This window comes from Malurus melanocephalus, unplaced genomic scaffold (assembly GCF_030028575.1).
Source record: "Malurus melanocephalus ecotype Western Australia unplaced genomic scaffold, MMel_1.1 scaffold_378, whole genome shotgun sequence".
In the NCBI taxonomy this organism is placed as follows: Eukaryota; Metazoa; Chordata; class Aves; order Passeriformes; family Maluridae; genus Malurus; species Malurus melanocephalus.
Window position 1 is genome coordinate 195105 of NW_026623610.1, and position 27573 is coordinate 222677.

Genomic DNA, 27573 nt, shown 5'->3' on the forward strand with positions numbered 1-27573 from the left:
CACCCCTGGCCTTGAATGTTTCCAAGGATGRGTCATCCACAGCTTCTCTGGACAACCTGAGCCAATCCTCTACCACCCTCATTGTACAAAAATTCTTCTAAATATCTAATCTAACCCTTCACTCTGTCAGTTTAAAACCATTATCCCTAGACTGCTAAAAGGTTTGTCCCCATATTTTTAGTAATGCCCCTTTAGGAACTGAAAGATAACAATATGTCTCCCTGGAGACTTTATGATTCAAGTATTTGGGGGATAAGGAGGAGAAAAAAATGACTGAGATGTCCCCAACAGCATGATGTSCTCAGTGCCCCGCAGCTGGCGATTCCCTGCAGCCGTGGTGGGTAAGGCATGGCAAATCCCGGCCTGGAAGGGGATGTCCAGCACACGAACCCCTACGGGGGGCCCGCCCCGGGGGTGCCGGAACGGATCCGCGGCAACCTCGCGGCCACGGCGGGCACGGAGCCGCTGCCCCGACGGTGCGATCCGCCACCACCCCCGTCCTGTCAGCCAACCAGCCCGTCCCCTGCCCGCCCTCGCCCGGCCCTCCCTCATTATGCGAGGAGCGCGGCTGTGAGAGGCTGAGAGCGCTGCCCGTCCCCGAACCCGCGCCCCGCCCCAGCGCTGCCTTTGCCTGCGCTGCCGCCGGCGGGAGACGGCGCTGGGCGGGCGGGAGCGCCGGGTGCTCGGCGGCGATGGGGGCATGCTGAGGCTCCGCGAGTGCCCATGAGGCGCCGGGCAGAGCCGAGCCGAGCCGGGCGGGCTCCAGCCATGCATCCCGGTGCGCCCGCGGGCACATGGGGCAGCGCTTGAACCGCTGCCTCGATGTCCCCGTTGCGTTGCCGCCGCTGAGGCGGAGGCTGCTGCTGCTCTCCATCATGCTCTTCCTCTGGCTCTACATGTTCTACTCGTGCGCCGGTTCCTGCGCCGGGCTGGCGGCCCGCGGGTCACCCGCGCCGCMCCGCGCAGCCCAGCCGCTGCTGCCGGGGGAGCCGGGCGAAGAGAACAGCCTGGAGGAGCAGCGGGCAGCGTCCGACGCCGGCAGCCCCATGTCCAGCTTCTTCAACGGCTCCGGCACCAAGCGGCTGCCGCAGGCCATCATCATCGGCGTGAAGAAGGGGGGGACGCGGGCGCTGCTGGAGTTTCTGCGGGTGCACCCCGACGTGCGCGCCGTCGGCGCCGAGCCCCACTTCTTCGACCGCAACTACGAGCGGGGACTCGCCTGGTACAGGTACGGGCCGGGCAGCGGCCCCGCGGCGGGACGGGCTGAGGGAGATCCCCGCCGTCCTGCGCTCGCCGCCCCGCTACGGGGGTGCAGCCGCCCCGGGCTCCGGAGCAGGTTGGGGAGCGCCCGGGACGAAGAGTAAATGTTCCGCTAAATGCTCCCCCCAGAAAAAAAACCCCAACCCTAAAAATATTATAAAACCAGCGCGCAACTTGCGCTTCCCGTTAGCCCAAGGCGGCGACGGGGCGTCTGCAGGTTTTACGCGAGCAAAACCTTATTTAATCTTTATAATAAAGGTTAAATATTAATTTAATATTTTTAACACTCTTTTTCTGCTGTGCTTCCAGGTCTTTTGCTGGATCGTTTATATTTTCTCCAGCTCAGGGTATTGCTGAGGAATGCATGAGCTGGCGGGCGGTGCGCTCAGCGACCGCGTATTTGCGGGGTTTTGACCCGTTTGGGTTTTTTAAATACCACTTGGGGTGGGGATTTGACCCATTTTCTTTTTTTCCCTTTTTTTGGAGGGGAGGGGGAGAGGGTTCCTATTTGGAGGGAATTGACCCGTTTAAGAATTTGGAGGGGATTTGACCCGTTCTGGGAGCGCGGCGGCAGCCAGGACTGGCAAGCGGCAGCTTCACGTTCCAGATAAAACTTCCTCGCTCGCTCCCTGCGTTCCGTCTCCGTTAACTTTCTCCTATCCAGTAATCATCTCTGGAGCTGATCGATTGCCTGCGGTCGCGATTGCCAGCCCGGCGCCGGACTGCTGGAGCGGTGTGGGGTGCACTGGGTAACGAAAGTGTCGGGAACGGGATGAGCCCTTTGGATTGGGAGAAAATTTTAAATTTCTGGCTTGTATCCTGTAAGGATGGACATAATTCTGAGCGGTTTTGCGAGGAGCAGCCCGGGATGTCTGTGTGCGGGTGAGCTCGGCGGAGCGGGCGGCGGTGGTTGCGGAGGAGAAGCGCGATCGGACACCGAGCGAGGGGCGAGAGCGATGGGCGAGACCCGTTTCGGTGCCTTTCTCATTCTTTTCCCATTCAAGTTCCTTTATCAGGAGCATTCTGAATATGTCTTTCTACTGAGTGTTTACAGGAATGCTAAAGGAGCAGATATGGAAACTTTGAAGCTAGATGGGAGCTGTGAAGTTATGAATTGCAACCTCTTTGTAGTCTTGTAACTCCCACCCGGCAAGTCCGATTAGGTTTATGTCCCTTTTTTTAATGTTGCCATCCCTCAGCAGTTAGTGAAATGAGTGCAGGATAAGATCTCATGAGGAGGAAGTAATTTTTGAAAGCTGTTTCRTTTTAGGAAATTCTGTCATCTCTGTGGAGGAACTAGCATGTCGTCCCACTGAAGCCCAAATGGAACCTCTATAAATTAAGCTGAGTTTAAAAAAGTATGAACCTCGCATTTTGAAGGAGAACTTGCATATAACAGAGCAGAAGACCTGTCAGGATTTATTAGCAAAATGGTGTTGTACGTGTTGAACTCTGTTTTTAATTAGGCACCTAAATTAGACCATAAAATGGTTGATTAATCTTTTACAAGTAAGAGGTGGAAGGGGAGAAGGAGAGAATAATGCTTATGCTTGCGTTCATCTGTTATCCCAGATGTAGTGGGTAAAAACCATTATTTAAAGGATACACATTATTTTTAAATTTGGAGAAGAGGTATCAAAGTTGTGTTTAACTTCCTAAAGTTTCACCTTATCAGCTGCTGAATTTTAAGCAGTGTGGGCCCCATTCCTGCAAACACATTGTATTTTTTCATTAGTATCTTTGCAAAAGGGCTGTTTTAGCTGAAATMCAACAAAACTTGAGGTCTGAATGGTGATGCTCTCAAGCAGCAAGAGTAAGTGATGCTGTAAGTCTTGCAGTGCTGTAAGCGTGTGATTCATACCAAAGATGGGAGTGTGTCTGGCTTTCTGCGGGATTGGGATCTGGGTCAGTTAGGGGGGAYTAAATCATGCAAAATAGTTTGGGAAGGATGAAAACCAACAGACAAGTTGTTATATATTTTGTGTTATTTAAAACTTAATTAGAAATAGATGCAGAAGTTTGTTCCTGTTAATTCTGGCATTAGAAGTCAGATCCTATATAGTAGTAACTCAAATCTCTTGCTGACTTTGTTGAATCTTGGCTTCTCAGCACTCCTYAAGAACATGCTTATTTCTCCCAGACATAATGAGGATTTTATTTATTATCTTAGTATTGATAAGAAGATGTGCTTGTATTTTCTTGTTAACAATTTTTCTTGTCCAATATAATTGGATTAAAGATGCTGTAAAAAGTTCATGGTGCCAGCATCGTGCAGTGAGCTGGGCAAGCCTCGTCTCTGTTTTTCAAATGCTTTTGCTCAAATCAACTGAACTTTGGAACTGGGGTAGTTACTGTGTCCTCAGCACCCAGAGTGCAGTGTAAATCAAATTTCCTGGCTTTGAAAAGAAGAAGATAGAATTTTTGACCCACGTCTCATTACAACTATATTTTAGCTAACTGGCTAAATTTGTTCATATTTGTTAGGATTTTTTGTTTAAGTTGTTTCTGCAATCCAAAATCTTCTTTTTCAGATTTTCAGAATGCAGAGGCATCACAGATTTASTTGTTGTGCTTGATGAATTCTGTTTTTGGGGTGTTTGCGATTAATCCTRTTTAACTTCTTAACTCTGTATGAAGTTTTCATCTATTAAAAATAACTTTTGAAGGAGGGAACACAAACCTGTTCCTTGCTCTATTTTCTGTCAAGTGAAATGAATTCTWTTGGTTTGTTTCCTTTGTGTGGAAGGCAGAACAACATCAAGTGATGCTGACTACCACTCCTGAAAAGCAGAGGGAAAACAGGAAAAATTAAATGTTTTTTTTTTCAATAGTGAGTTAACAAAAATTTGGTGGAAATAACTTCTGTATGCACGTTGAAGGATTTCCCCCAAGTAACGAATACAGCATGTTAACTGCTTCTAGTGAAAATATGTACCATGACAGAGGAGAAATGGGATCCAGTCAGTATTGCAAACTAATTTTATGAAACGCCTTGAATTTTTGAATAGAAGTTTGCTCTTTGCAGCAGTAGGGAGTTCTTCAGCTACATGCACACAGGCTGTGGATCTGACTGAGCAGCCTGCTGRGATTGTAATCTTTGGGGTTTACTGTAGGGCTTGGTGGGGAGGAAAGAAATATTTCTTGCAAGCTAGAAAGCCAATTGTTGAATTTCTTTATTATTTTCTTCATTTGATTCAACAATGATGAATTTTGAAATGTCCTAGGGACTTGAAAGCCTTTTGTCCTGTAAGCAATGTAAGAAAAAAAGATCGTGTCATCAGTGTTATGTGTTTTGGGTTTTTATCTTTTTTTTATTATTGTTTTCAGCTCAAGGGGCTGTAATACCCAGTCCCTCTTCCTTTGGGCTGCTCCTACTCAACATCACTGGTTTGTATTTCGAGTCTGTAGCTCTCTGCTGGGAGCCCCTGTGCCGTGGCTGTGCCGGCTGTAACGGCGACAGCAGCTCCTCTGCCTCTAGCAGTGCACCAGGGAGACCTCTTGTCCTTTTTCTTTCTTTTTTTCTTATGGAAAATTCCTAAAATGCTGGTGCTTTGTCTTCCCACCATTCCTAAGTTGCCTTAATKCCTTCTCCTTGCTGAGACGGGGTGATTTGGATCAGCAGGATCAGGCCCTGTGTTCTGGTGGTGTGTGATAAACTGTTTCAAACATGCATTTCGTAGACTCTCAAATTGCTTGGACCTTAATGTGCAAAGTGCTGCTTGACAGCAATCCCTGAATGGGGAGGAATTTCCTTTTTTTTTTTTTTCTTTTTTTCCCCAAGGAATATGTGGGGGTGCAAGCTGGTGCTTGCAGTTAGCCTGGCTTGGGAGCAAGGGAAGAATAAGGAAATGTTGGTTAAAATTTCAGGGTGAAAGCCCTGATGAACCAAATCTTGAGCAAGGCAGGAATTTGCCCCTGTGTTTGACCATAGACTCACCTTAGTGAAGGTTTAATACCTGCTGCTTAATTGCCTCCCCAGTGAGGCATGGACATAGCAGCATGGACAGAACCAGGTGTTTGCAAAACTTAATGTGCTGGTTTCTCTTGTGTGCCACATGGTAGGTTGGCCCCAGGACGTTTGGGAACAGTCCAGATTGTCCTAACTGGACTTGGGGTGGAAATGACTGCGTCCGAGCAAAGACYGGTTCTTCCAGTGCATTCCCATGAGTTGTGCTGTGTTGGAACAAGCATCTCCTAAAGGACAGCTGTGTTCTCTGGGAAGGTTTTGCCAAACAATTTTAGTATTGAGATTTTCTTTTCTTGATATGAAAAAAATTTTAAACTCAACTATTGACCTCACATGGTGTTGTGCTTAAGCAAGCAGGGACTTTGAATGGTCCCTCAGAATGTGCGTGGAGTTCAGTGCCCCCTTGGCCACTGCMGTGGCTCCTCACCACATGTCCTGAGCCGCTGTGTAACATTTGGAGGAAAATGGCCCCCAAAAAGGAGGCTTGGGCTGCTATAATCAGTCAGCAAGGCCCTTGTGTTTGCATGGGATCATTCCTTTAGATCTGAGGAGGGTTGAGCTGTTCAAACAGATGGCAAAGATTATTCGTGTTGCTGGGGTTTCAGTGCACTGCTCTGTTTCAAGCATGTTGCCTGATATGACGCACGTGACAAGTTCTTCCCAGCACGACGCTGTGGGGGGATGACATTGTCTGTTGTGATCAGGTTTCATGGCCTCACCTGTTGAGCTGCTGAACTTTTCAAAGTTGACCAAGCGTTGGGGGTGACGGATGCGGATGGTGGATCTGCCTGGCTAATCGTGTTAGCGCAGGASCGCGCGGTCTGCCGGGGAGCATTGTGCTCCTTGGCATGAAAATGATGGGAATGAAAACCCATGGGCTCAGCTCTGGSTTTGGGAWTTTTTTTTTTTTTTCTTTTCAAGTGGGCCATGGCAGATGTCTGTAACGCACACTAAACGTTACATATCTCAAGGCACTTCCAGGCAAGACTTTGTTTTCAAAAGCGTCGATCAAGCCCTGGATGCAGTAGCTATAAAAACTCTACCCAAACCACTGTTTTTTGAAGCTGTATTTCCGATCTGCCTGATGATAGCATTGTGCTGTATTCAGGCCTCTCTTGCTGAGCTGYTCTGTTCACTTGAGCCTGGGTTTGGGACTATTTATCCATCCCAACTAGAAAGAAGTCTAATTTAGTCTTCATTCAGCATGGGATTCATGTCTCTTAGTGGTGTGACCATAGGTAACCAGTGGGTTCAGGAGATAGTGAATGGGCCAGGTAACATTTGGGTTCAAAGAACAACGAATAGGGGGGCACATTGTCTCAGTAGTTTAATTAGTGGATCAGAGGCTATCAGCTGCTACCCGATGTCACTGTGTGGTGTGTGAGGATAGACTGGAGAGGCTTCTTCCTTTGTTTATGTGAAATGACTAAGTGCTATGCTGGGTCCTGACTTGCTGCTGATGACTGTACTGGGGCTTGCCCTCACGGTTGCAATTCCAGGTCTTTCGGCASCTTGCTGTGTGTTTAATTAGCTTATGAGAAACATCGTGTGCTTTTTAAGGGTGCTCAGCCCAGCAGCAGCCAGAAGACAACAGAGTAAATGGACTTTATGTTGACCTTCTTAATGAAAACAAGGGGTCCTGTGATGAAACATATTACCAGCAGACTCAGAGAAAAGGTGGGGTGAATTCAGGACAGGTGTTTACTGGTGGTGTAACTTTGCCATCAGGGAGTTGCTCCAAGTCTGGAGGTGGCTGGGAAGTGCCCAGAGACAAATATAGAACATTGTGCCATGGGTCAGATGAAGGAAAGAAATGGAGGTCAGGAGACAGTCCCTCTGTCTCCAGCTAGGGAGGGCAGGGGCTGTTTGGCTGGGATGTGCAGTGGACCTTAGTCCATTCATAAYAGTGATCCAAAGGAGACAACCTCTCCTGGTGCCATGCTGGCTTGGAGTGTTACCCATGGTGGTTTTCCTCTCYGGAATAGCACTGAAGGAGGAGGAARATTAACTCAGTGATGATTATTTAGCATGTAGTGCCTTTGTACTGGGAAGGTTCAGAGATGAAGAGGGATTTGTGGGAGCTGTGAGCTGGCTTGCTTGGCTGCCTGACCTTTCTTCTGGGCTCTGTGGCCCCAGGAATCATTCAGAGAGGTCTTGGTGTTTGGGGCTTAAGATGGTGTTGGTGGGAATGCTAGAGGAAAATAGGTGTACARGTGCTGCTGGCAGAAGATCTCACACTGATTTCTTGCAAATGARTAATAATTCCGTCTTTTAAATTTCTCTGTTAAAATATGTGAGCRTGGCAGTGCCCTGCCACGTGGTGGGTAGGGGAACTTTATTTAGAGAAAAATAATTCCAGGTTCTGCTAAATGCTTTACATCTGTGTTAACCTCCTTGGAAACGCCCTAGAACCAGCCTGCTTCTACCRCAGTTTCGTTTTCTCCTCGAAAAGGGAGGGACGGAGAGAGGAAGAACATCTCTATAGTGGGATGGTGTGACCTAACCCTGGCATCAAGGGAGTCATGGCTCTATTTGGCAGCAGGTCTGACCCAGAATTTAATTTGCAGCCTGTCTGGGATGCAGAGCTGCACAGCTGACCCTGCCCTCGATGTGGCCACAGAGCCCTGCTTTGTTATCCCTGTACTGGTGGGGGTCATCCTCCCTTGTCCTGGTCTTCTTGTGAGTGTTGTGCTGCTAAATTCTTAGGTCAGAGTTGTAATTTGGCCAGTCTTCTCTGCTGATACTGCTGGGGATTTCTGTGACTCCACCAAAGTGGCTGGTTTRTAATAAAAGTGAGCAGTTACAACCTTTCCCTGGAACTGGCACAGTTTTGCATTCCTGGAAGTGCAGCASGCAGCTCTTCCAGAAGAAAGGGAGAATTGTGCATGGGTTTTCATTTTATATGCCAATGTATAACATTATAGATGTATGTGTATATTTTATAGATCCTTCCTAAAAGTGAACACAAGGCCAAATCCTGCATTGCCACTAACATGGTCCAGCAGTACTGAGCATGGCTGGAGTAAAAATACCACTTCCCTTTTAAAAATACACTTTTCCACATGGGAAGTTGGCTCTGAGGAGGAGACCAGTCTTCAGCAGTGTGTGATGACAGAGACTGAACCAGGGTMCCCAAATGTCACTTATTTATTGCAGTCCAAAACTCTGCCTTAGGGAGGGGCTCTGGGATCAGACCCTCAGAATGTATCCATGTGACTGTGCAGAAAGTGTGCCCACAGAAGCCAAAATCTATTGTAATTATTAGCTTCAATAAAGCAGCTTTACACGCTTTATATTAAAGCCCTAAACTCTCAGCCTCTCTTGATTATCAAATGCAAACTTGTGTTAAAGCTTGAAAGTACTGAAACTTGAAAACTTAAAACTCCAAATGTGGGTGAGCAGCACAGAGGCATAGGAAGTCTTTGAAAACGTGCTCATTCAGTGTAAGGGCAATTGAACGTGGGTGAACTGCTGCACTGGAGTTAAGTTGCAATAGTATTTTTGATTTGTAATGGGGTCCAGGGGCTGCTGCAGCAGTGGTGGAGCAGGTTCAGTTCRTGGATCCTCCTGTCACTAGAGGGAGGATGAAACCCTGGTGTCTTCGTCATAAAGTGCTTTGCTGCTTCTCAGTATTTGTTTAAAAACTGGCAAGGCCTGCAGTTTTGGCATGCCTACAGTTTGTTTTTCTAAAGGTGTATTAGACTTGGAAGGAAATCAGGAGGTGTTGCAGTAAACAGGAGGTGTGTCCCAGCCCTTTGGTCCCAGAGTGGCTGTACRTGGTCCTCAGCTGGTTTGTACCCAGGGCTGGGAATGCTGTTGCTAAATGAAAATTGCAGAGGCACCCCGTGACTGTGCTGTGCCCTGTGTCCCTGCCTGTTGGAGCAAATGCAATGCCTGACACTGAGGTGCTGTGCCTCTGCTCTGARCCTCCTGCACACACCTCTGGTGCATGTTTAGTGAATTGTGATGGATCAGGGCCAGTCCCCTGCGTGCTGGGGTGTCCCATCTTCTGCACCTGCTTTGGAATGGGGGAAGTTCATGAAGGTCTCGCTTGGGACCAGTGAGGTAGTGGTGGGTGTCTGTAAGTATCCCTGGACTCCTGCCCTGTCTTCACTATGGCTGGACCAACCAAAGTGAGGCAGAGCAAAGGTGCAAAGAGCCAGGCARCCTGGGCATTTCCCCTTCTCAAGGACATGCTTAGCAAAGCCCATCTCCTTTGTCCCCAGTGCAGTGCCCTGAACTTGTTGCAACTTAACACAAAGCTTGTAGCATCTTTTTTTTTCCCACCCTTTTAATTTCCCTCTTGAGCTGGTCTGGTAACTAATGAGCCTTGGGCTGTCTGCATGGCATTTGGAAAAGCAGAGGGAATAGCTAATGCGGGGTGTTAAGCCGGGAAGGAAGCCTTGGGAGAAGATATCAGCCTTGCCAAAGSAGAAGTGGAATAGCCGGTTAGGGTTTCAACCTGGGTTTGCTGCAAGCTGAGAGGAGCCGGGAGCTGCTGTCTGCTCTGAAGCCTGGTAATTACAGGGGGTGATACCCAGACAGTTGGACACGCAGGACCAGCCACCAGCTTCACGTGGGTGTCCACGCACACACCGGGGCCTTGGCCAGCTGCCCTGGCTGCACTTGCCACTGCTGCCTCCCCCTRGAGATGATTTCAAGGTCAAACTTCTCAATGCAGTGTACTAATTAATTTGGCTATATATAAACAGAAAGCTTGTGTGGTACTAAAGCAGATTAAAAGCCCACGAGTTTCCTCTTCTCTGCCTTCCTCCCCAGAGCCTTCCTCTTGCTGGGTTCCTCTGWGGGTGAGCCCTGCAGTTGTCGCAGGCTTGGCTGTCCTGGCAGGGCTCACCAGTTGGGTTAAGCAGCTGCACAGTGGGTCAGAGCCCAAAAATTATGGGGGCAGAGSCATTCCTGCTCTGCCTCACCCAGTTCTGCCATCAAACGCACTCCTCCTGGTGCAGGACAGGGTATGTGCCAAGTCTGCCTCCCCACTGTGAATCACTTTACTCAGTGGTGGTGCCTGATGCTGGGAATAGCCCCGTGCTGGGAATAGCTGCTGGCATTTACCTTCAGTAACAGCATTTCAAAGTTCCCATTGCTTTGAGACTCAGTATAGCARGAGCTGAGCTGGACAGCTTATACCCATTGTGGGGAACATGGAGAAGCATCAATGTGGGGTTGTAAACCTTCCCGAAGGCAGAATGGAGTGGGGAGAAAAATAAGCTGGGCTGGGTTTCTATGAAGAGCTACAGAAACTTTAGTTTGTAATGAGGCTTGAAACTGAAACCAAACAATTGCTTGACTTGTGACTCCTGAGGGGTTTGTATGGTATCAAAATCGATAATGCTCTCTTATTTACTTTCTCATGTATCTATCTAAAACTGGTCAAAACTGTCTCCAAATTCCAAAAGTAAAAATTTAGGGATAACATTCATTTAAGCTCTGTGTTAATTTAACAATGAAACTGCAGAATGCAGAAACATCTTTGGGGARAATGAAAAATCAGATTTCTTGATCAAGCATAAGTGATTATGTGCTTTTGAGGCAGTTGTAGAAGAGAAGAGCAGACCAGTTTCCAGCACTCCAGATCAGCCCAGATTTTGCTTCAAGGGCATGTGCATGCCATGAATCCATCAGCAAAGTCTGATTCTTGGTTTTGCACTGGGAAATCCTTGAAAACCAAGGAGAGCTCACATCTGCCTCCAGGAGCAGTGGGGGAATGAGCATCATCACTGCTCACATTGGCTCCAGGCGCTCTTCTGCTTCCTAGGCAATCTCCTCATGCATGTCCAGATGACTGATGGTGACCACCACAAATGAGGACAGGTAGATGCCTTTGGTGATGGGCTCCATGTGCAAGGTTGTGTTTTGGTAGTGCAGGTGGTCCATCTCCAGCTCTCCAAGTCACAGCTGGCTTTTTTAACTTCTTGAGCACCAGGCTGGATCTGCATCCAGGGGATGTAGGCAGAGAGAAAAGACTTTGTGAGGCTCACAATGGAGKCCCAGATTGGTTCAGCCCAGGTCGGAGTGGGCTGGACTGTCTCTTTGAGAATCCAAGGGTGTAGAGATCAAAGGTAGGAGTGAGTCAATTACAATTCACATTTGGTTCATCCATATGTTTGGGTATTTGAAAAGCTTCAGTGGTCACCCATTTTATATCTCTTATGCCCATTGATTTGTTAATCTGACCCTTGGTTTCATCTGAATAACAATAGCTGTCATTCACAGTCCTCAGTGTTCAGAGAAAAGTAATTTCACTCAGGTTGTGCTCTAAGGCCTTGACAGACTGGCCCATGGTGCTATTTATGCAGAAGGGCTTGAAGCACTTGGGGGTAATTCAGCCCCATGGCTGGCTCTGGAAGGAAATTGGCTCTGGATGAAAGCAGGGTGGAATGCTGAAGGTTGATGATGGGCTTTGGCACATGTAGTTTTGCTTCATAAGGTCCTTCCCAGTGGTCACCGTGGCCATGGACCTGCCATTGCAGTGTGTGGGGTGTGAGGAGATGGCAGGGTTACACACAAAGATAACCCAAGCTGTCAGAAGTGGGAAGCAGGCAAGAGCTTTCTTAAATGCTGCCTGAGTGCTCTGGACTAGATCAAATCATTGGTATGGCCATGTGAAGTCTCTAATTATGTGAATACCTATTTAATGAAAAGCAGTGCTTTTCATCTGTTGTACTTGCAGCAGAGCATCTCCACCAGCTGAGCCTGCTCTTTCAAAAGCTCTTGGCTGRATTTCATTGAGTGTTTATGACCGTATCATGATCCCAGGTAATGACTGGGCAGGAAGGCAGTCTGCAGACAGACCTGCTCCTTCATGTTTGCCTAATTGGCACCTGTCTCCCTCCTTCACTGGTAATTTCTCTCCTTCCCAAGGCATGGTTTGGTTTGTATCAGTCTACCTCGAGTCCTGTAGCATCACTGGGGACCCAGGGATGTGGTGGCACCACAAACCTGCAGCTTGGTTGCCTCAATGGGCATGCCATGCTTTTGTCCTGGAAATCAGCTGTATTTTYTGTCTTTAATGTTTGATGTGAGGTGTCAAAGAGAGAGGAAAGYCAGGAGGTTCATCCTGGCCTTACTAGAGTTGTTGACAGAAAAAAAGTCTGATTCTGGACAAATGTCTCACTGCCCTGGTCTGTTTACCATGGAGAGATCTTAATTTCCAGTGCCACATTTGCACTCCTTTATGTGTGCAAATCACAAATCCATTAACAAATGAGTTGAGGTGACAATCCCATTTGTGTTAAAATGCATTTAGGGATCAGTACTGAGAGGATCACTGGTGTATTAATTTGACAGGCCTTTTGTTCTAATGGGTGGCAAAATTAGCTCATCCCAATGAGGGTCACACTGACCRGGCCAGTGCCAGATTACTGATGGTTCAGGTTGTGGTTGGTGCCACCCCTCCCTTCTGAGAAGGAAGCAGGAGGCTTTCAGAAGTTAATTAGGTGCCTCAGCTGGGAATAAAGTCCAAACCAATTTTATRTTCTTAACTCACTCAATGAGGTGCTGAGGGTAACGAGAAGCTGGTGARTACAGGACATGCTTGGTTGGGTGAGCACCTTCCTGGTTTTTCTGTGATGGGCTTGATTTTCGCTGCCATTACTGGCTACCAGGAAGGTCTTCTGATGGTCAGAGGGGTCATCCCCTTCCCTTTACCATAGCTGAGGAAAAGCCTCAGTGCTGCACAGTTTCAAGGCTGCTTGGGTGTTGCTGAAGTAGCAGGTGGAGTCATGCAGCTGAGGTTTAGCAGCATCTTATTGGCATTACTTGGCCTGTGAAACATGTGCACATGATCAGAAAAGGCAGAAAAAAAAATAGAACTTTTTTTTTTTGTCCTGGAAATGAAAAGCTGGCTATTTTCTGAGCTGTTGTTTCGAAGGTCTCTGCTGTTCAGGCAGTGCTGGATGCCCATTCGTTCCCTTAGTGCGGAAAGTGGATTCCTGGAGATCCTAGATGGTGTTTTTGAGAAACTGTAGATGTAAATGTGTCTCAAGATTTGTTTCAAGCCTGCCYTGGCCACCCCATGAGATGCCTTCCCACATGCTGTGGAGGAGCTAGTGGTCTCTGGTTCAGATGTGACATGGACAATGTTCCAGGGGCTGTCRGTGCACAGAGGGAAGTGCTGCTGGGTGAATAAATGTCGCTGCTTCCCTCCCTGCTTTGTTACACCCATGGTGAGGAACAGGAGCAGGAGCAGAGCTGCCACCAGTCCATTTYTGGGGCTCTAACTCAGCACAGTGGTTCAAGCCTGACTTTGGCATGTTGTACCCCAAGGGCAGACAAATCACTGAGGAAATGCTCCAGCATTGGCTATGATCTGAAGGGTGAGAGCTGGGGTATCCCTGTGGGCAGAAAGGGGCTCCAAAGTTTATCAGGAGGCTTTTTTATCTAATCAGGCTGTAAAGCCCCAGAGCAGGAAGGCTGGGCTTGATTAGGAGAAATGTGTGTCAAGGTGGCAAACAAAGTTCTCCGTGTACAAATGCTGGGCCACTTGTCAGGGTGTTTAACAAAGGGTAGCATTATCAGTGTAACTTGTCACCTGCCTSTACAGGCACACAGATTAGGGCATTTCTTTCTGTATTAGGGAAAACACAAAAGACCTCTCAGCAGGGCTGTGATTTATGAACGTTGCATCAGGAGAACATGGTCCTACCTGTATTTTGCTGGAATGGCTKTAGACTTGTATTTCCTTTTGGGACTGGCTTTTTGCTATGTGGGTTGGTTGTTATTTTTTCTGCCTCTTAGCAGAGCTGGAGCAGGCAAAATGTGGTGGCTTTGCAGTRCCCCAGAGGAGAGGCAAGGCCTGGGAAGTTCATTTTGTAGTGCTCTCCTGGGTAGAAATTTGTCAGGTGTTTCTGAGTGTCAGCTGTGGTGGACCAGGACTGGCCAYGCACATTCAGCTGCCTTTTAGTGGCTGGAAAGAGGCTGCTGCMATGGGCATTGCATGGCTACTTAACCAGGAAGTTAATTTATGAGTGTGTGCCATAAAAAAATCTATATTTATATAACTGGCATGGACCCCCACCTTAGAACAGCCTAAACCAAAGGTTATTTCTCTTGAACCAACTCCTTTTCTGGGAAACTGGGAAAATTTTCTATTGCAGCATGGCTACAGAAAGAGTGTGGCAGTGTGTTGCTGCTATACAGATGATTGGRGGGTATGTGATATAACTATATCCCCTGCACTGATGACAGCAGATGTGCCCTTTGGGTCCAAATCGGGGTGTACCYGGTTTGCTGGGCTCACCACCAGCAGCATACAGCCAAAGTGGTCACTGAAGCAGGGCCTAGAAGAGCAAGTACTGTAGGGATCAGGCTGGTGGGATAATCTTCYGTGGCTCCCCAGGTTAGGAACATCTCCAGGTGTTCTAGCCAGGGGCAGGAGCCYCAGGGTGCTCTGATGTCACAGGTGGGATGGGCCAGGAGGATGCTCTGCTCCATGTGCAGTGGTACATAGAGTTGTGGTGCTACTTGGTTTGAATGTCTAATTCCTGAAACACCTGTTACTCCTGGGACAGCAATGGAAAGCCAACAGTCTGTACCCTTTCTGCAGTGCCAGCACTGTGTGTCTCAATACCCACTTCTGCCTCCCCTGCTCCCCTCAAATCCCAGATCCTGATATCTCTGGGGCTTAATGATATTGCTCCCTTTGCTGCAAGGAAGCACTTTCCCAGGAGCTAGGAGGAAGGGAAATGTCTTAAAGACTGGTGAGGAGCTGTGTCTGGRGTGGTTATATTTGAGAGGATTAGTACTGTTGCTACAATTAAGAGAGCAAATTGGTGGGTGCAGGAGCTGTTTGGATGGATTTGATRACTGAACATAYCACMACTACTGGCTGGTGCTCCTGCCACRSTGGTGATTTGTGCCTGAGCCTTGGCAGGGAAGGAGTGAGAGAGAAGAGGCTGTGGTGTGAGCAGTGGGCCTCTTGGACGTGGCTGAGTGGCTGCTTGGGGCAAGAAAGCTGACAGCAAGGAGTGGATATTGGTTGGGACTTGTGGGAACAGCCCAGTTGTTCTGATGAACTTGAAGCCAAACCCCTGAGACCAGACTCTGTTAGTGTGGGCTTTTAGTCCCACATCCTCTGCTGCAGGAGACCCTCCTGTCACTTGGGTACCATGGATGTGTTTTGCATGTCCCACCACTATGATTTCTTTATCTGCTTTTAAACCTCTTCCAAGCCAGGCTTCCTTTGCTCAAGCCTACTCTGAACTAGCAAAAGCCTTGCAAGAGCTGTTGGAGTTTTGTCTTTATTTCTCTCCACAATGAGGCCAATAATTCCAGATCATGACTCTCTTACTTTGCTGGATTTTTTTTGTGGAGACGGACATAGTGTGCTTGCAGGTGCTGAGCCAGTCCAGATACTGGTTTCAGCTTCCCATGAAGGTGTGAGGGGAGGATTGGTGCTGCCTAAGAAAAGGTGARTCCAAAAATTCACATCTCTGGTGCAAGCATATGTTGAACCAGCACTCTTGAAGAACAGAGCCTTGTCTTGCAATGAATCCATAAGTGGATCTATCAAATCTTTGCGTAGTAGGAGGTTAGTTCACYTAATGTTTACTCTAGGCTATAAATTCGTGAGGGAGGAGAAGTTGCTGGTCTTTCTAGTGGCAAAAGAGTAAGAGGCAGAGGTAATCCAGAGAATTTTATTTTTTTACCAGGAATTAATTGTAAGCACTGAAGTCTCTCTGGATTCCTAAAATTCTTCCTTTTTCCCCCCTTTCAGGCTGTTGTCTATTTCTTTTATTGAGAGAAATGTTTTTACTACTTTGCAATAAACTCTTGCACACTTGACAGTAATCTTGGCTTGTTCCAAGCCTGCAGATGGGTGCAGCTCTGGAGTAGTTGCAGATTTCTCAGCCCGAGCAGAGCTGACATGCCTGCTTCTGGTGGAAGTGCTGAGGACTCACACTGGTGCCAGAAGAGAGGGAAGAGGATTACACTGGTGCAACTGAGGCTCTCATGCAGGGATAAATTCTAGTTAAACACTCCAATGGGGTGTATGAAGAGGTGATGTGAAGCAGGAATAAAACACACAGTTTGGCATAGACAGTTGGTGCTCCTGATAAAGGGTCTTTAGTCCCAGTTTGCCAGTTAACTCAGTCATGTTTCCTGCTGAGTTTAGGGGTTTTTCCCCCTTAAATCATGAGTTTTATAGAACTTCCCTCTCCCTGCTCTGCTTTTAAACAATACAGTCTTTTTGTCCTTTTGGGGGAAAAAGGAGACAGATTACTCTAATCTCACATGATTTGACCAGTGGGCAGCAACAGCCCAGTGATGCTGAGCAATATTCATAAGAACTCACCCATAAACAGCAATTAGCTTTTAATTATGGCACTGCTGCTGGCCCGGGCTGCAGGAACAGCACTGGGCGCTCTTCATTGCCGGAGCAGCACCAGGTGGGATCCATGGCCATGAAAGGGGAGTGAGGGTGACAGAGGAATAAGATGCTCATTTCAGCCCCACCCCCTTACTGTGCTCAAAAGCTCTTATTTTCAGAGCAAAGCGCTATTGAAGCATTGGGACAATAGAGCCCAAATCCTGCTGGGGGAAGGGACATGCTGGCAATGGCATCTTTTGTTGCTTTTCCTTCTTTACTTGCCTATGGCCTCCCCATCCCACCCCTCCAAGAAATCCACATAGATGCTTGCTAGATGATAATGCAATCACTTTCTTGGGACCTTGCTAATAGGATTATAATTATTACTGGAGATGAACTGGAGTGAATAGAATATTTACCACTTCATCTTAAATTATTGTAAATCCCTCCAAAGCAGCCCTTTGATATGTAAAGTGCTGTTCCTCTCCCCSCAGCGAAGATAATTATTTAGTGGAAGTTCAGAGCTTTTAAGTATGATGGGGAGTAGAAAGAGTCTTCCATGTTTACATRAAGAGAAGAGGAGGGCCTGTGTAATGAACTGGGGACGTTGATGAATATCTTGTCTGGCTGCAGCAAAGGAGGGGGGAAAGTTCTTACTTAGCAGTTGTAACCTCTTGTGCTGTTACTTGGTGAAGAGGTGAGAAAATAATTGGAAATTTGGCCCTTCCTAACCTAAAGAAAGCTGCATATTCCTGCAGCCTGTGTTCAGTTGGTGCATGATCTACCCAGTGACAGTGGCAACATTTTGGGTTTGTTCTGTAGGGCTGGAGGRATTTCTGTTTGAGGAATGACCAAGTAGCTTGGGAGTCCTCAGACTGGCAAAGAGATTTCTTGGGGAAAGGTATGGTACTCTCCAGGCTTGGAGCTAGGCTGGAGACGGAGAGAGCAATGGACTCATGTGATGGTACAAGGACTGGGGCGATGGTGTGAGGGCRGGGGCTGGTGAAAACGGGCAAAGCAAGGAGCCTGGATGGGCTATGCATGTGGAGGTTCAGGAGGAATCATAGAATGSCCTGGGTTGGAAGAGATCTTGAATATCGTCTCGTGTCACCCCCCTGCAGGGATACCAYCCACTAGACCTGGTTTCTCAGAGCCCCATTCAACCTGGCCTKGAACACTTACAGGAATGGGTCAGSCACGTAGACAAGGGATTGGAAGAGAGATCAACTGAGGAGTATTAGGTGGACAAAGTGCATCAGGCACAAGAAAGCCTCTGGAGCTGAATTTGGATGGAGGCTGGGAAAGCAGTAGGGTATAGGATGCTGCTTGCCCTGTTCTTGCTCTGCCCTTACCTCCTTTGGCCAGGGCTAGAGATCCTCAGGCYACAGGAGAGGAGAGGGCTGCGTGCTGTGGGCACATCTATGTGAGCACCTGCAAGGAGYGTGCATTTCTCCCAAGTTTCCAGGGTGGTCCTATCTCCTTGAACTCTTCCTCCCAGAGGCTGCCCTGCGTGGAGCATCAGCTTGGGTAGGAAGGGGGATTGCTCCAGTCAGCCGTCTCCAAGACCACCTTCATGTCTTTGCATCCTTTGCCAAGKGATGGGTGTGTCCCAGGAGTGATGGTGTCATCACCCATCAGCCTCCCAGGAGTCGTGGAGCTTGGGCTTCTTTATTTTGCTTCCTGGTGAAAGCATAATCCCTGTCCACTGCAGACAAGAATTCCACCAAGTGTCTCTGCTGATCTAAAGTTATTCCTCCCCTGTAAGTTGCAGCTATATGGCACACCATATATGGCACTTGTATATAGAAGGCAGCAGCTCTGCAAGGGATAACACGTCAYTATCATGGTTATGAGACTCCTTTTAATTAGCCCATTTAATCCAATGCAGTAGGRGAAGCATTTGGGTGGTAGATTGGGTTTTGTCTGGCACAGGGTGGGAGGCCACCTTTGCAGCAGAGGCTGGTGCAGCTCATTACACCCATTGCTGTTCCCAGARGCACAAACTCTCCAAGTTCTGTGCATGGATCAGGCTCTGCTTTGTCCAGGTTGGTGCTTGGATGCTGCTGCAAACTGTCTGCTCAGCTCTGTGGCTGGGTTAGCACCCCATGTCCCAGCACAGAGAGAGTCAAGCTTCCATGGTGCCTCCTAGGTCTGATTAGAATGCAGTGACTTTTGAAGAGATGAATAAAGTCTTTTATTAAAAAAAAATAAATTAATCCCTAAGCCCAAAAATGACTCCAAACCCTGGTGGTTGGAGCAGCGTGTTGCCCTCTTCTTGAGGCACTGCTTGCTTTGATTTGCCAGGGCTGTTTGGTGCATCTCGACTGTGCCASGTGGAGTGGGGACCAAAGGGCCCATCTCCCAATGCCCTGCATCTCCCCACTCTCCAAGCCTTTGATGTTTGTTTTTTTTAAATCCACATCAAAGGAGCTTAGATCAAACTGCACAGCCAGGCCAGAGCCTGTTCCTGTGGGCCATGTGGTGATGCCAGCCGTGGCTACCAGCTGTTTGGTCCCATTAAAGTCCCAAAGCAGCCTCATGATGGGGACTCATCACACACCATCACTGTCCTCTCCCTTCTTTAATCCCAAAATTCCCCAACAAATGAAGGGCACCTCGTAGATCTAGGGGCAAGGAGAGTGAGAAAAACACTAATTTTAAGCCAACATTTCTTTTTCCTCCTTTCCTTCCTCCTTTACCTACTCCTTCCTCACCCCCAAAGTTCATTAATTCCCATCATCTGGTTTGTGTAAGCATCGTGGTGAGTGCTTGACGGAGCTGGATAGGGTTACACCCATTTCAAAAAGACTGAGGTTGGTTCCCAGCCATTCCCTTTTATTGTTGTATAATTTGCCAACCTAAACAACAGACTCCTGCTTGAGACAAAGGCACACATGTTGCTCTTACCACTGCTCATAAAAAGAGGAGAGACTGTCTGCTACTGTACAGGTCTGYGGTGCAACAGCAGCTGAAGCCAAGGAAAATTTTGGTAAGATGATGTATCAAATAGTAAAGAAGCAAGCACTCCCACCCCCAAAGAGGAACTTGCTATTGCCTCTTTTCTCTCTATTTCTTCCTCTTCCTCCATCTCCCTCATTTCCCCATCCCATTGCTGCCACCAGAAGGCAGATAGTTTTGGAGGTAGTTTTGAAGCCAGTTGACTTTGGTGCAGGTGGCAGGCTCTGTGATGCAATTAAAATGCTTTATTGCTTTAAGACTCTTTCCCAGATCTGGTCAGATTCTTGCTTTTAAGSAGTATTGCTGAGATTAGATGGTTTTGTGATCGGCCATGCAGTGAAGAGGGCCTGGTAGGGCTGGGATGGGACTAGGGTGGTGGCCTTGGGAGCTGAGCTGGTGATGCTTCAGGGTTTTCATTCCCAGAATGTCTCTGAGCTCTTGCTCACGGTCAGCTGCCAGTATGGGGCTACAACTGTGTGATTTTAATCCAGCCCCTGGCTGCTCTTACCAGCACTGTGCATTTTTCCTGCTTTCTGACAGCAACATGCTGCCTCAGAAACTGGGAACAACAGGGTATCACCTTGGYGAAGGGGGTGGGCTGGAAGGCAAAGCTGCCACCAATGCAAGTACCACCCCCATCCTTCCCTGGGTGTCTACAGCTCTTTTTCAAGATAGTTTAATTAACTCACTTGGCCTGAATTTATTTATTGAGCTGGGGTGGAGAGGACAGGCAGAGAAGCAGCAGGAATTAGAATGAGAATTGGCTGTTGTGATAAAACCCTCTTTAAAAATGTTTGACTTAAGGCAGCAGATGAACAGATGGACTGTGGTGTGAAATGAGCCCTTTTGCTTTGGTGGGATCCTGACTCCATCCTGGGAGCAAAGCTGAACAGGACCRTGCTGGGATGGGAACAGGATATGAAAATTCCCCTGGTGTGGGGATAAGAGCGAGGGAGATGCAGCAGGTTCAGACCATCAACTTCTGAGGGGAWGCAGCTTTTACCTGTCTCATCTTCTGCACTTGGTTCCTCAGAGCTGTTCCAAGTGGGCACCACTGGGCCTGTTTGCTTTCCAACCTGTAAATTAAAAATGCYGCAAAAATCTTAAATTCATCACAATTGTACCATGTTCTGGTTTGTTCTGCTTCTGGCTCTACTTTAACTTGGTATCATCTTGGGTGCTCTGAGGGCTAAAAATCTGCTTTCCCCTAGAATGGGAGAAGAACTTTGGTGTTTACTTGTTTTTTTTTTTTTTTTTTAATTTCTATTCACCTTCTCACCATTACTTTTCAATCAATTTATGCAGTTTCTTGGACTGACTTTGGGGAGGATTTGGGGTCACTTTACCAAGAAATAATCAGGATGTCAAAATTTGATTTTCTGGAAAGGAATCACTTTTTATCTTCTTGAAACATCAGTGAGGAATGGGGTAGAAACTGGCCAGAAATAGTTGGATGCTCTGTGTGTGCAGTGCTGAGCTGCAAGGCAAATGGTTCTGGATTGCAGACCTGAATTTGGTGTGAATGTGGCTGATGTTTAAAATAGTCTGACTTGCTTTTTCTTCCATTTCCCATATTTTCCTTGCTTCTAGGGACCAGCTAGTGGAGGAAAAGTCTAGAAATTCTGCTCTAAAAGTTGTTCTTGCTGTATTTGCTGACAGAGCTGCTGTGGGGACTGTTGTGAGTGCTCCCCAGCCTGCATGTCATAGCTGCATCACAGTGCAGGGGTGTTTATCCTGACCATAACGGCACTTCTCTTGCTTTTTCAGCACCTCATACATCTCCTCCAGGAGATGTCACCTTTGCTGAGGGAAACTGAGGGAGCACAGAGGATTGAGGGAGTTGTGTGGAGCAGAGGGCTTTGAGACTGAAAAGTGCCATAGCTGCAGCACAGGATAACCCAATTTTAACACTTACTGTGGAACTCATTATTTGAATTTGTTGGAGCAGGGGGAACATTTCCTAGAATGGTGCTGGGTGGGAATACACCCAGCATGAAACATTGGTTGGAAAGGAAAGCCCATGTGCTCAGCTTGGGGCTCCTGTTGGGCAGCAGGACACCTGAGTGTGCTGGGTCTTGGCTGGGCAGCCTGACGGTGACCCCGYCACGGGGGGACACTTGTGTCTGCAGCCCCCCAGGCTTAGCCCTGCCATGGGCTTCAGGCTCCAGAGCTGGAGGGTTTATCCCAGCAGGTGTTTGCTGTGGCAGGAGGTGCGTGGGGGGACCAACAGACGTCCCTGGGGATAAAACCAGCCACCRCTGCTGTGCTTTGCCCTGCACTGGTCTGTCCTACCTGTGGCAAATAATGCAGCAGCAGGTTGTGGGGGTCCCCTTGCCCTGCTGATCCCTCACCTATTCCTCCTTGAGAAGTGGCAGCAGATTAGCCTGGAGCCCCTCTATGCAGACAAAAGCTGCCACAAAGGACATTAGGCTTGAGGATTGGATTACCATGTGGCCACCTGTCATCCCCACTTTGTAAATTTATCTCACTCTGGGTCCAGTTTTCACATTGAAGAWGTTTGCACTCAAAAAAACCCCCATAAAATCCCCCGCCCAGTGCCTGTCCAAGCAGCAGCCTGGCTGAATTCATCTTAGTATCCCTTCTTATTCCAAGCTTCAGAGCTGTGTGRGGCTGGGGATTAGGGCTGTTTGAATGAAGAGAGCCTTTATTACATTAGTTTAAGTGGTTAATAGGTAAAGTAGGCCAATCCATCTTTAGACTAAGCCTATCAATTTGCCTGCGAAGGGTGCAGGCTTCACTAAGGGAATATTCATTAAAGGAAAAGCTTTTCCTCTGTCCCTCTTGACATGTTAATAGCTCAGGGTTAGGGGCTTGGTCTTTGCCTGTGCAAAATTCATAGCTATGCAAAATTCATAGCTGTGCTCACACAGCAMCTCCCTCTCCTCTCTGGGACCCCAGTGCCAGCAGCTCTGCCCAAGTCAGCAGCACTGAGCCCCAYCACTGCTTTGCAGGCTGGGTTGGTGGGGAATCAAGGATGCTGGGAGTCTGCTCCTCATCCTCACTTCCTTCTTCCATGCTCAGCAAGCACGTGCCTCATCCCTTCCTAAGCAGGAAAGTGGGAAGGGAGTTAAAATGACAGGTAGAGGCAGCGCTTTAGTGCTGGGAGACTCTGCTGTGGGATGTTCTCAAGGCCAGAAGTGTTTGTGGGTTTGAAAGGATTACACAGTTCATAGTCACTGTGAAATGGGATGATTTTGATGCAGATGCTGTCTCCAGAGGTCTTTGAACTCCAGGTTGCCAGAAGGCAGAAGGTAACAAGCCAGGAGGGATGACTTGCCAAGCTTTTCATACCAGTTTCCACTACAGTTTCCACTCTGGCCCTCAGTGGTGTCTCTATCCAGCCCTGGGGTTCAGCTGAGCTCTGTTTTCCACAGCCTGATTCCCTCTATCAGATCCCTTTGCTCTCCCATATGGACAGCAGTGGTGGCTGCACCTCTGCTTTTCTCACCTTACACCAGACAGTGCTGGCAGGAGCTGCCCATGTCTCCATGGTGTCTGTGAATCCTCCATGGAAACAGAGGCTCCACAGTGGTCACAAGCTGCCCTGGGGAGATTGCTATTCACTCCTGAGCTGAAAGTAGGTTTCTGCTGGACCCCACTCCTTTCTCCMAAGGGGCTGCATCCTGCCAGGGCATTGTGGCTTCTGATCATCACAGCTCCTCTCTTCTCTCCCGAAGCAGCAGTTGTAATTTAACAACATGGCCCTTGCTGTCTTGGAGCAGATATGTTTGAGGCTGGATCTGGTCCTCCTTCCACCAACATGTTATGTCCCGTGTGTTGTGTTGTAGCTTCAGTGCTCTGCTGGGCCAAGTTGCCCTTCTCCAGCTGTGGTTTGAATGGGAATAAATGCTTCTTGGTGACTTTTCCACCACTGTGAGTTCAGACCAGCCAGCATACCAGTTCTGTCTGTCCCTAAGGCTCTGCTGTCTCTGGCTGTGAGCATGACAGATGGTGCCTCTGTGGGAAATTATGGAAACATGGGAAAGCTCCTCACAACTGACATGCCCATGCAATAAAACTTTGCTTTCCTGGATTTGGTGTTGTCAGAGGATCAAACCACATCCATGGGCCACAATATTTGGCTTCACTTGCAGCTGTCTTCCTTTCRTGCAGCCACCTTACAAAGTAGAGTCTGAGACAATCTTGAGCATCTTMGTTTTGGGCTATGCCTGGCACTTGTGTGGGTACAAGGAAGGGACAGCAGGAGCAAAGGCCTGAGGGCTGGTTTTGGTGGATCCAAGTCTTGTACGTGGGTTGAAGTTTCATTTATACCTCTGCTCACCTCAGCCTGTGTTAGCTARCCTGAGGGCAAATAGGTGTGTCAATGTGCCCTGCTCTGCTTCACTTGCTGTGATGGGTCACCAGCAAAATGTTCTTAAATTGCACAGAATTCAGGCCCTCTCCAAAAACAACAGTCTGAGAGGTTTAGACCTGCCCAGAACTGAGTGCCTTCAGCCACAACTGCAGTGTGGATTCAGGAGATGAACTACACTGAAAAGGGACTGGCGCTAGGCCAGTGGATGCCTCTTAGGTAAAGAGTTGCTCTGTGCTTTCTTCTGCTTATGGTGTATTCCCCTTATTTKCTGAAATGCTAATTAGGAACCTGTGTTTCCCAACTGGATCAACTGACTTGGCACTCCATCCCCAGCAATTTCRTTCTATTTCATAGCCCAGTTGTACCCAATGCCTTTCTTGTGCAAGGAGAAGAAAAATAAGCCTTKAATCATTCCCACGAGACTGATAACTTCTGACTGTAATAGTCCTGGAGGAGAGATCAGCCCCAAATATAGGGCCCCATACAACCAGCAGTCTGATGGACCTGACCTAAAGCCAAAGGACTTCAGTGCAGCATGGGCAACCTGAGAATGTTTTGGGAAGCTTTCTTCTCTCTAGGCAGGCCCCAGGCCATTAAGAACTTCTTGGGTTGAAAACAACCTCTTAAATCAAGCTGAAAAGGAGTTGGTGGCCAATGCAGGATGTAGAATTTGGGATTAATGTGGCCATAAAAAAAGACACCTCTTAATGAGCAAATGTCGAAACTCACATCAGTGCACAGTAAATTTAAGGGTTGCTCGGAGCGTTATTGATTTGCCCTGTTCTGTGACAGCATTATGGGGTTGCAGAGTTGGCCAGAAAGGCAGAGGATTAGTCAGTTTTATTCTGGTTGCTGTTTTTGGCACACACTGACTTCCAGAAGCTCTCACATCCCAGGTATCTGGTAGACCAGTGTGATTTTTATCTTCATGTGAAACTCCACTTGTGTGGACTTGAAATCCGAGCCCTCAGRTTGCCACCACCCCTGGGCATGACAGGGAGTTTCCACAAGCTGATATCCTCTTCCTGCACTGTCCAGCTTGTCCATCAYCACTTCTCCTGGAGTCCCACATGGATGTGGCACAGGGACTCTCCCACTTGGGACTATGCAGAAGGAGCTTTATGGGAGCCTGCAGGCACAGCTCCTCTGTGGGGTGGAGGTGCAGCCACTGGCTGCCCCTTGCCAGGAAACACATTGCTCAAAGATAGTGCCAGAGGCTGAAGATGTAAAATATACCAGCTCCAGTGTGAGATCACCAATAGTTGCATAAAGAGCAACTGACCAAATTTCATAGATGTGGGATTATTTTTGATGCAAACAGACCTCTCATTCCTGTGTCTCTTGTTATTTGCCCTCAGAACAGACTTGTCAGTTTACTTCCCTCGAGTTCATAATCAGGGCAATCATTGGCTTGAGCCATATTATCCGTGGCTTTTTTAATTGCAAGAACCCTGGTGATCTTTGCTGTGGAAACATAAAAACAATGAGCAAGGAGGTGGCTGTTGGGAACACTRTGTGGTGTCATATGGCTGAGGGAAGCACAGCTTCAGGCTTGCAGATCACACACTGGTTGCTTATTTCTCTGTGCTGGGTGGATGCTTTGAAAACTTAATCAACTTTTATAGCTTTAATTTTGTGCCTGACCCCCCTTTTGCCTTTTCTTTTCAACTGTCTCACAACCCAGAGCAAATGAGTCTGTTTGGGCTATAAAGGGAAAGAACCAGAAAACAGTCTAAAATATTTTAGCTTGCCTAGTGAATGATAGGAAAAAATGACTCTTTGTGCTTCATGCCACTTCCATAATTTCTGCAAGCTCCCTAGTGCTTCCCCATGTGGTTAATTAGAAACAGCCAGGGAATGAGGTGAAATGGCCGAAAGCTTTAAGTTTTAAAGGTACTTTGTGTAGATATGTCTTGCCCATGCACTAAGGTTGTATTCTTCATAGTTGTATAAGTTATATACCATATCCTGACCTGCTGTAACCTTGAGTTACAGCACCTTGGGCAGTGCTGAGGTGGGGTGTCCTCATTATCTCCTGGAYGGGGATGTGCTGAAGATGCCACCAGCAGCTCTTGATGCTCTTTCTAGTTCATGTAAGGTAACAAGTGGTAGGGAATAGTAAAGCAGGGGCTGAATCTGGGTGCAAGAAAGCACCTGTGAGTCAAGTCCTGCTGTTGGCAAGCCAGGGACAAATTGCACCCTCTTACCTGAACTGGGCAATGTTTTGCATTTGGGATATTGAGGGAAAGTGAGGTGGACATRCTCCAGTGATCTCCTGCTTTTCTGCTATACTGTCCTTTCATTCCAATGGGGAAATGAGCTCTGGATTGGGGCTGAGGTCTCTGTGGTGTTGACATAAGTCAGGAAAGCTCTCTGGTGCAGCTCAGGACCCATCCTGACCAGTCTGGAGCTGGTGCAGCATGTGTAGCCCTGGTCCAGGTGCAGAGKATAGCTCAGCTAATCCACTCATGGATAACTGGGAGATTACTCAGCTGGATTTCTAAGACTGTGGCCTTTAGTAATAATCTTCCCCTAATCCCTAAATCAATGGGAAGTAGATTTCTCTGTATGAACCAAATGGCCTGTGAAGCCATTTTAGGGAGAAGAATTCTTATGTATCTATGTGTGAACTTATATATAAATGCATATGGATAATTTTGTTCCTCTTCCTTGCCCTTCTGACCCATGTCTGTGCATTTTGCTGGCAGGGACCTGATGCCCAAGACACTGGAGGGGCAGATCACCATGGAGAAGACYCCCAGCTACTTTGTCACCAAGGAGGCCCCAGCYCGCATCTCCTCCATGTCCAAGGGCACAAAGCTCATCGTGGTGGTGCGGGACCCTGTGACCAGAGCCATCTCAGACTACACCCAGACRCTCTCCAAGAAGCCCGACATCCCCACCTTTGAGAGYCTGACYTTCAAAAACAGGACTACGGGCCTGATCGACACCTCGTGGAGCGCCATCCAGATTGGCATCTACGCCAAGCACCTGGAGAACTGGCTCCTCTACTTCCCCATYGGGCAGATCCTCTTTGTCAGYGGSGAGAGGCTGATCAGTGAYCCTGCGGGGGAGCTGGGCAGGGTCCAGGACTTTCTGGGCCTCAAGAGGATCATCACYGACAAACACTTCTACTTCAACAAAACCAAGGGGTTCCCGTGCCTGAAGAAGGCAGAAGGSAGCAGCAAACCCCATTGTCTGGGGAAGACAAAAGGCAGGACCCACCCTGACATCGACCAGGAGGTGGTGCAGAGGCTGCGGGAYTTCTACCGGCCCTTCAACATGAAATTCTACCAGATGACAGGGCAGGACTTCGGCTGGGACTGAGCCTGGCATGGGAAAGCCCCCTGTAATTACTTGCCCAGCACGGTTTGCTTATATAAAGAGATATATATGTATGTAAAATGTACAGAAATCTATTTTATAATAATTTATTTTTAATTCCTAAGCAATTAATTCACTAAGCTGCCTAACCGCACTGGCTAGAACAGTAGCCTGTAACCTGTTTAACATTCCATGGTGTAATATGTCTCTCCTTTCCTTTTTTTTCCCCCCCTTCTGCTTTCTCTTTGGTTTGGTTTGTAACAGACGGTGCTTCCACTTTTCCTAAACAAAATTTGTATTTAAAAAATCAAAAAAAGCAAAGAAGRGAAGGGAGGGAGGGAAAGCACAAGTTTATTTTTGTTACGGGTATCTGGCCTTTATAAACACTTGCTTTCCCTA

The 27573-nt window shown here is 47.8% G+C and overlaps 1 protein-coding gene across 1 annotated transcript; it reads left to right on the forward strand.

Moving 5' to 3' along the window:
• Positions 1–605: 605 nt before the first annotated feature.
• LOC130581016 (heparan sulfate glucosamine 3-O-sulfotransferase 3B1-like) lies at positions 606–27573 on the forward strand. The gene is made up of 2 exons (XM_057378887.1): positions 606–1228; positions 26559–27573. Exons 1-2 carry the CDS (start codon positions 795–797, stop codon positions 27175–27177), a joined length of 1053 nt encoding a protein of 350 aa, XP_057234870.1. The 5' UTR covers positions 606–794; the 3' UTR covers positions 27178–27573.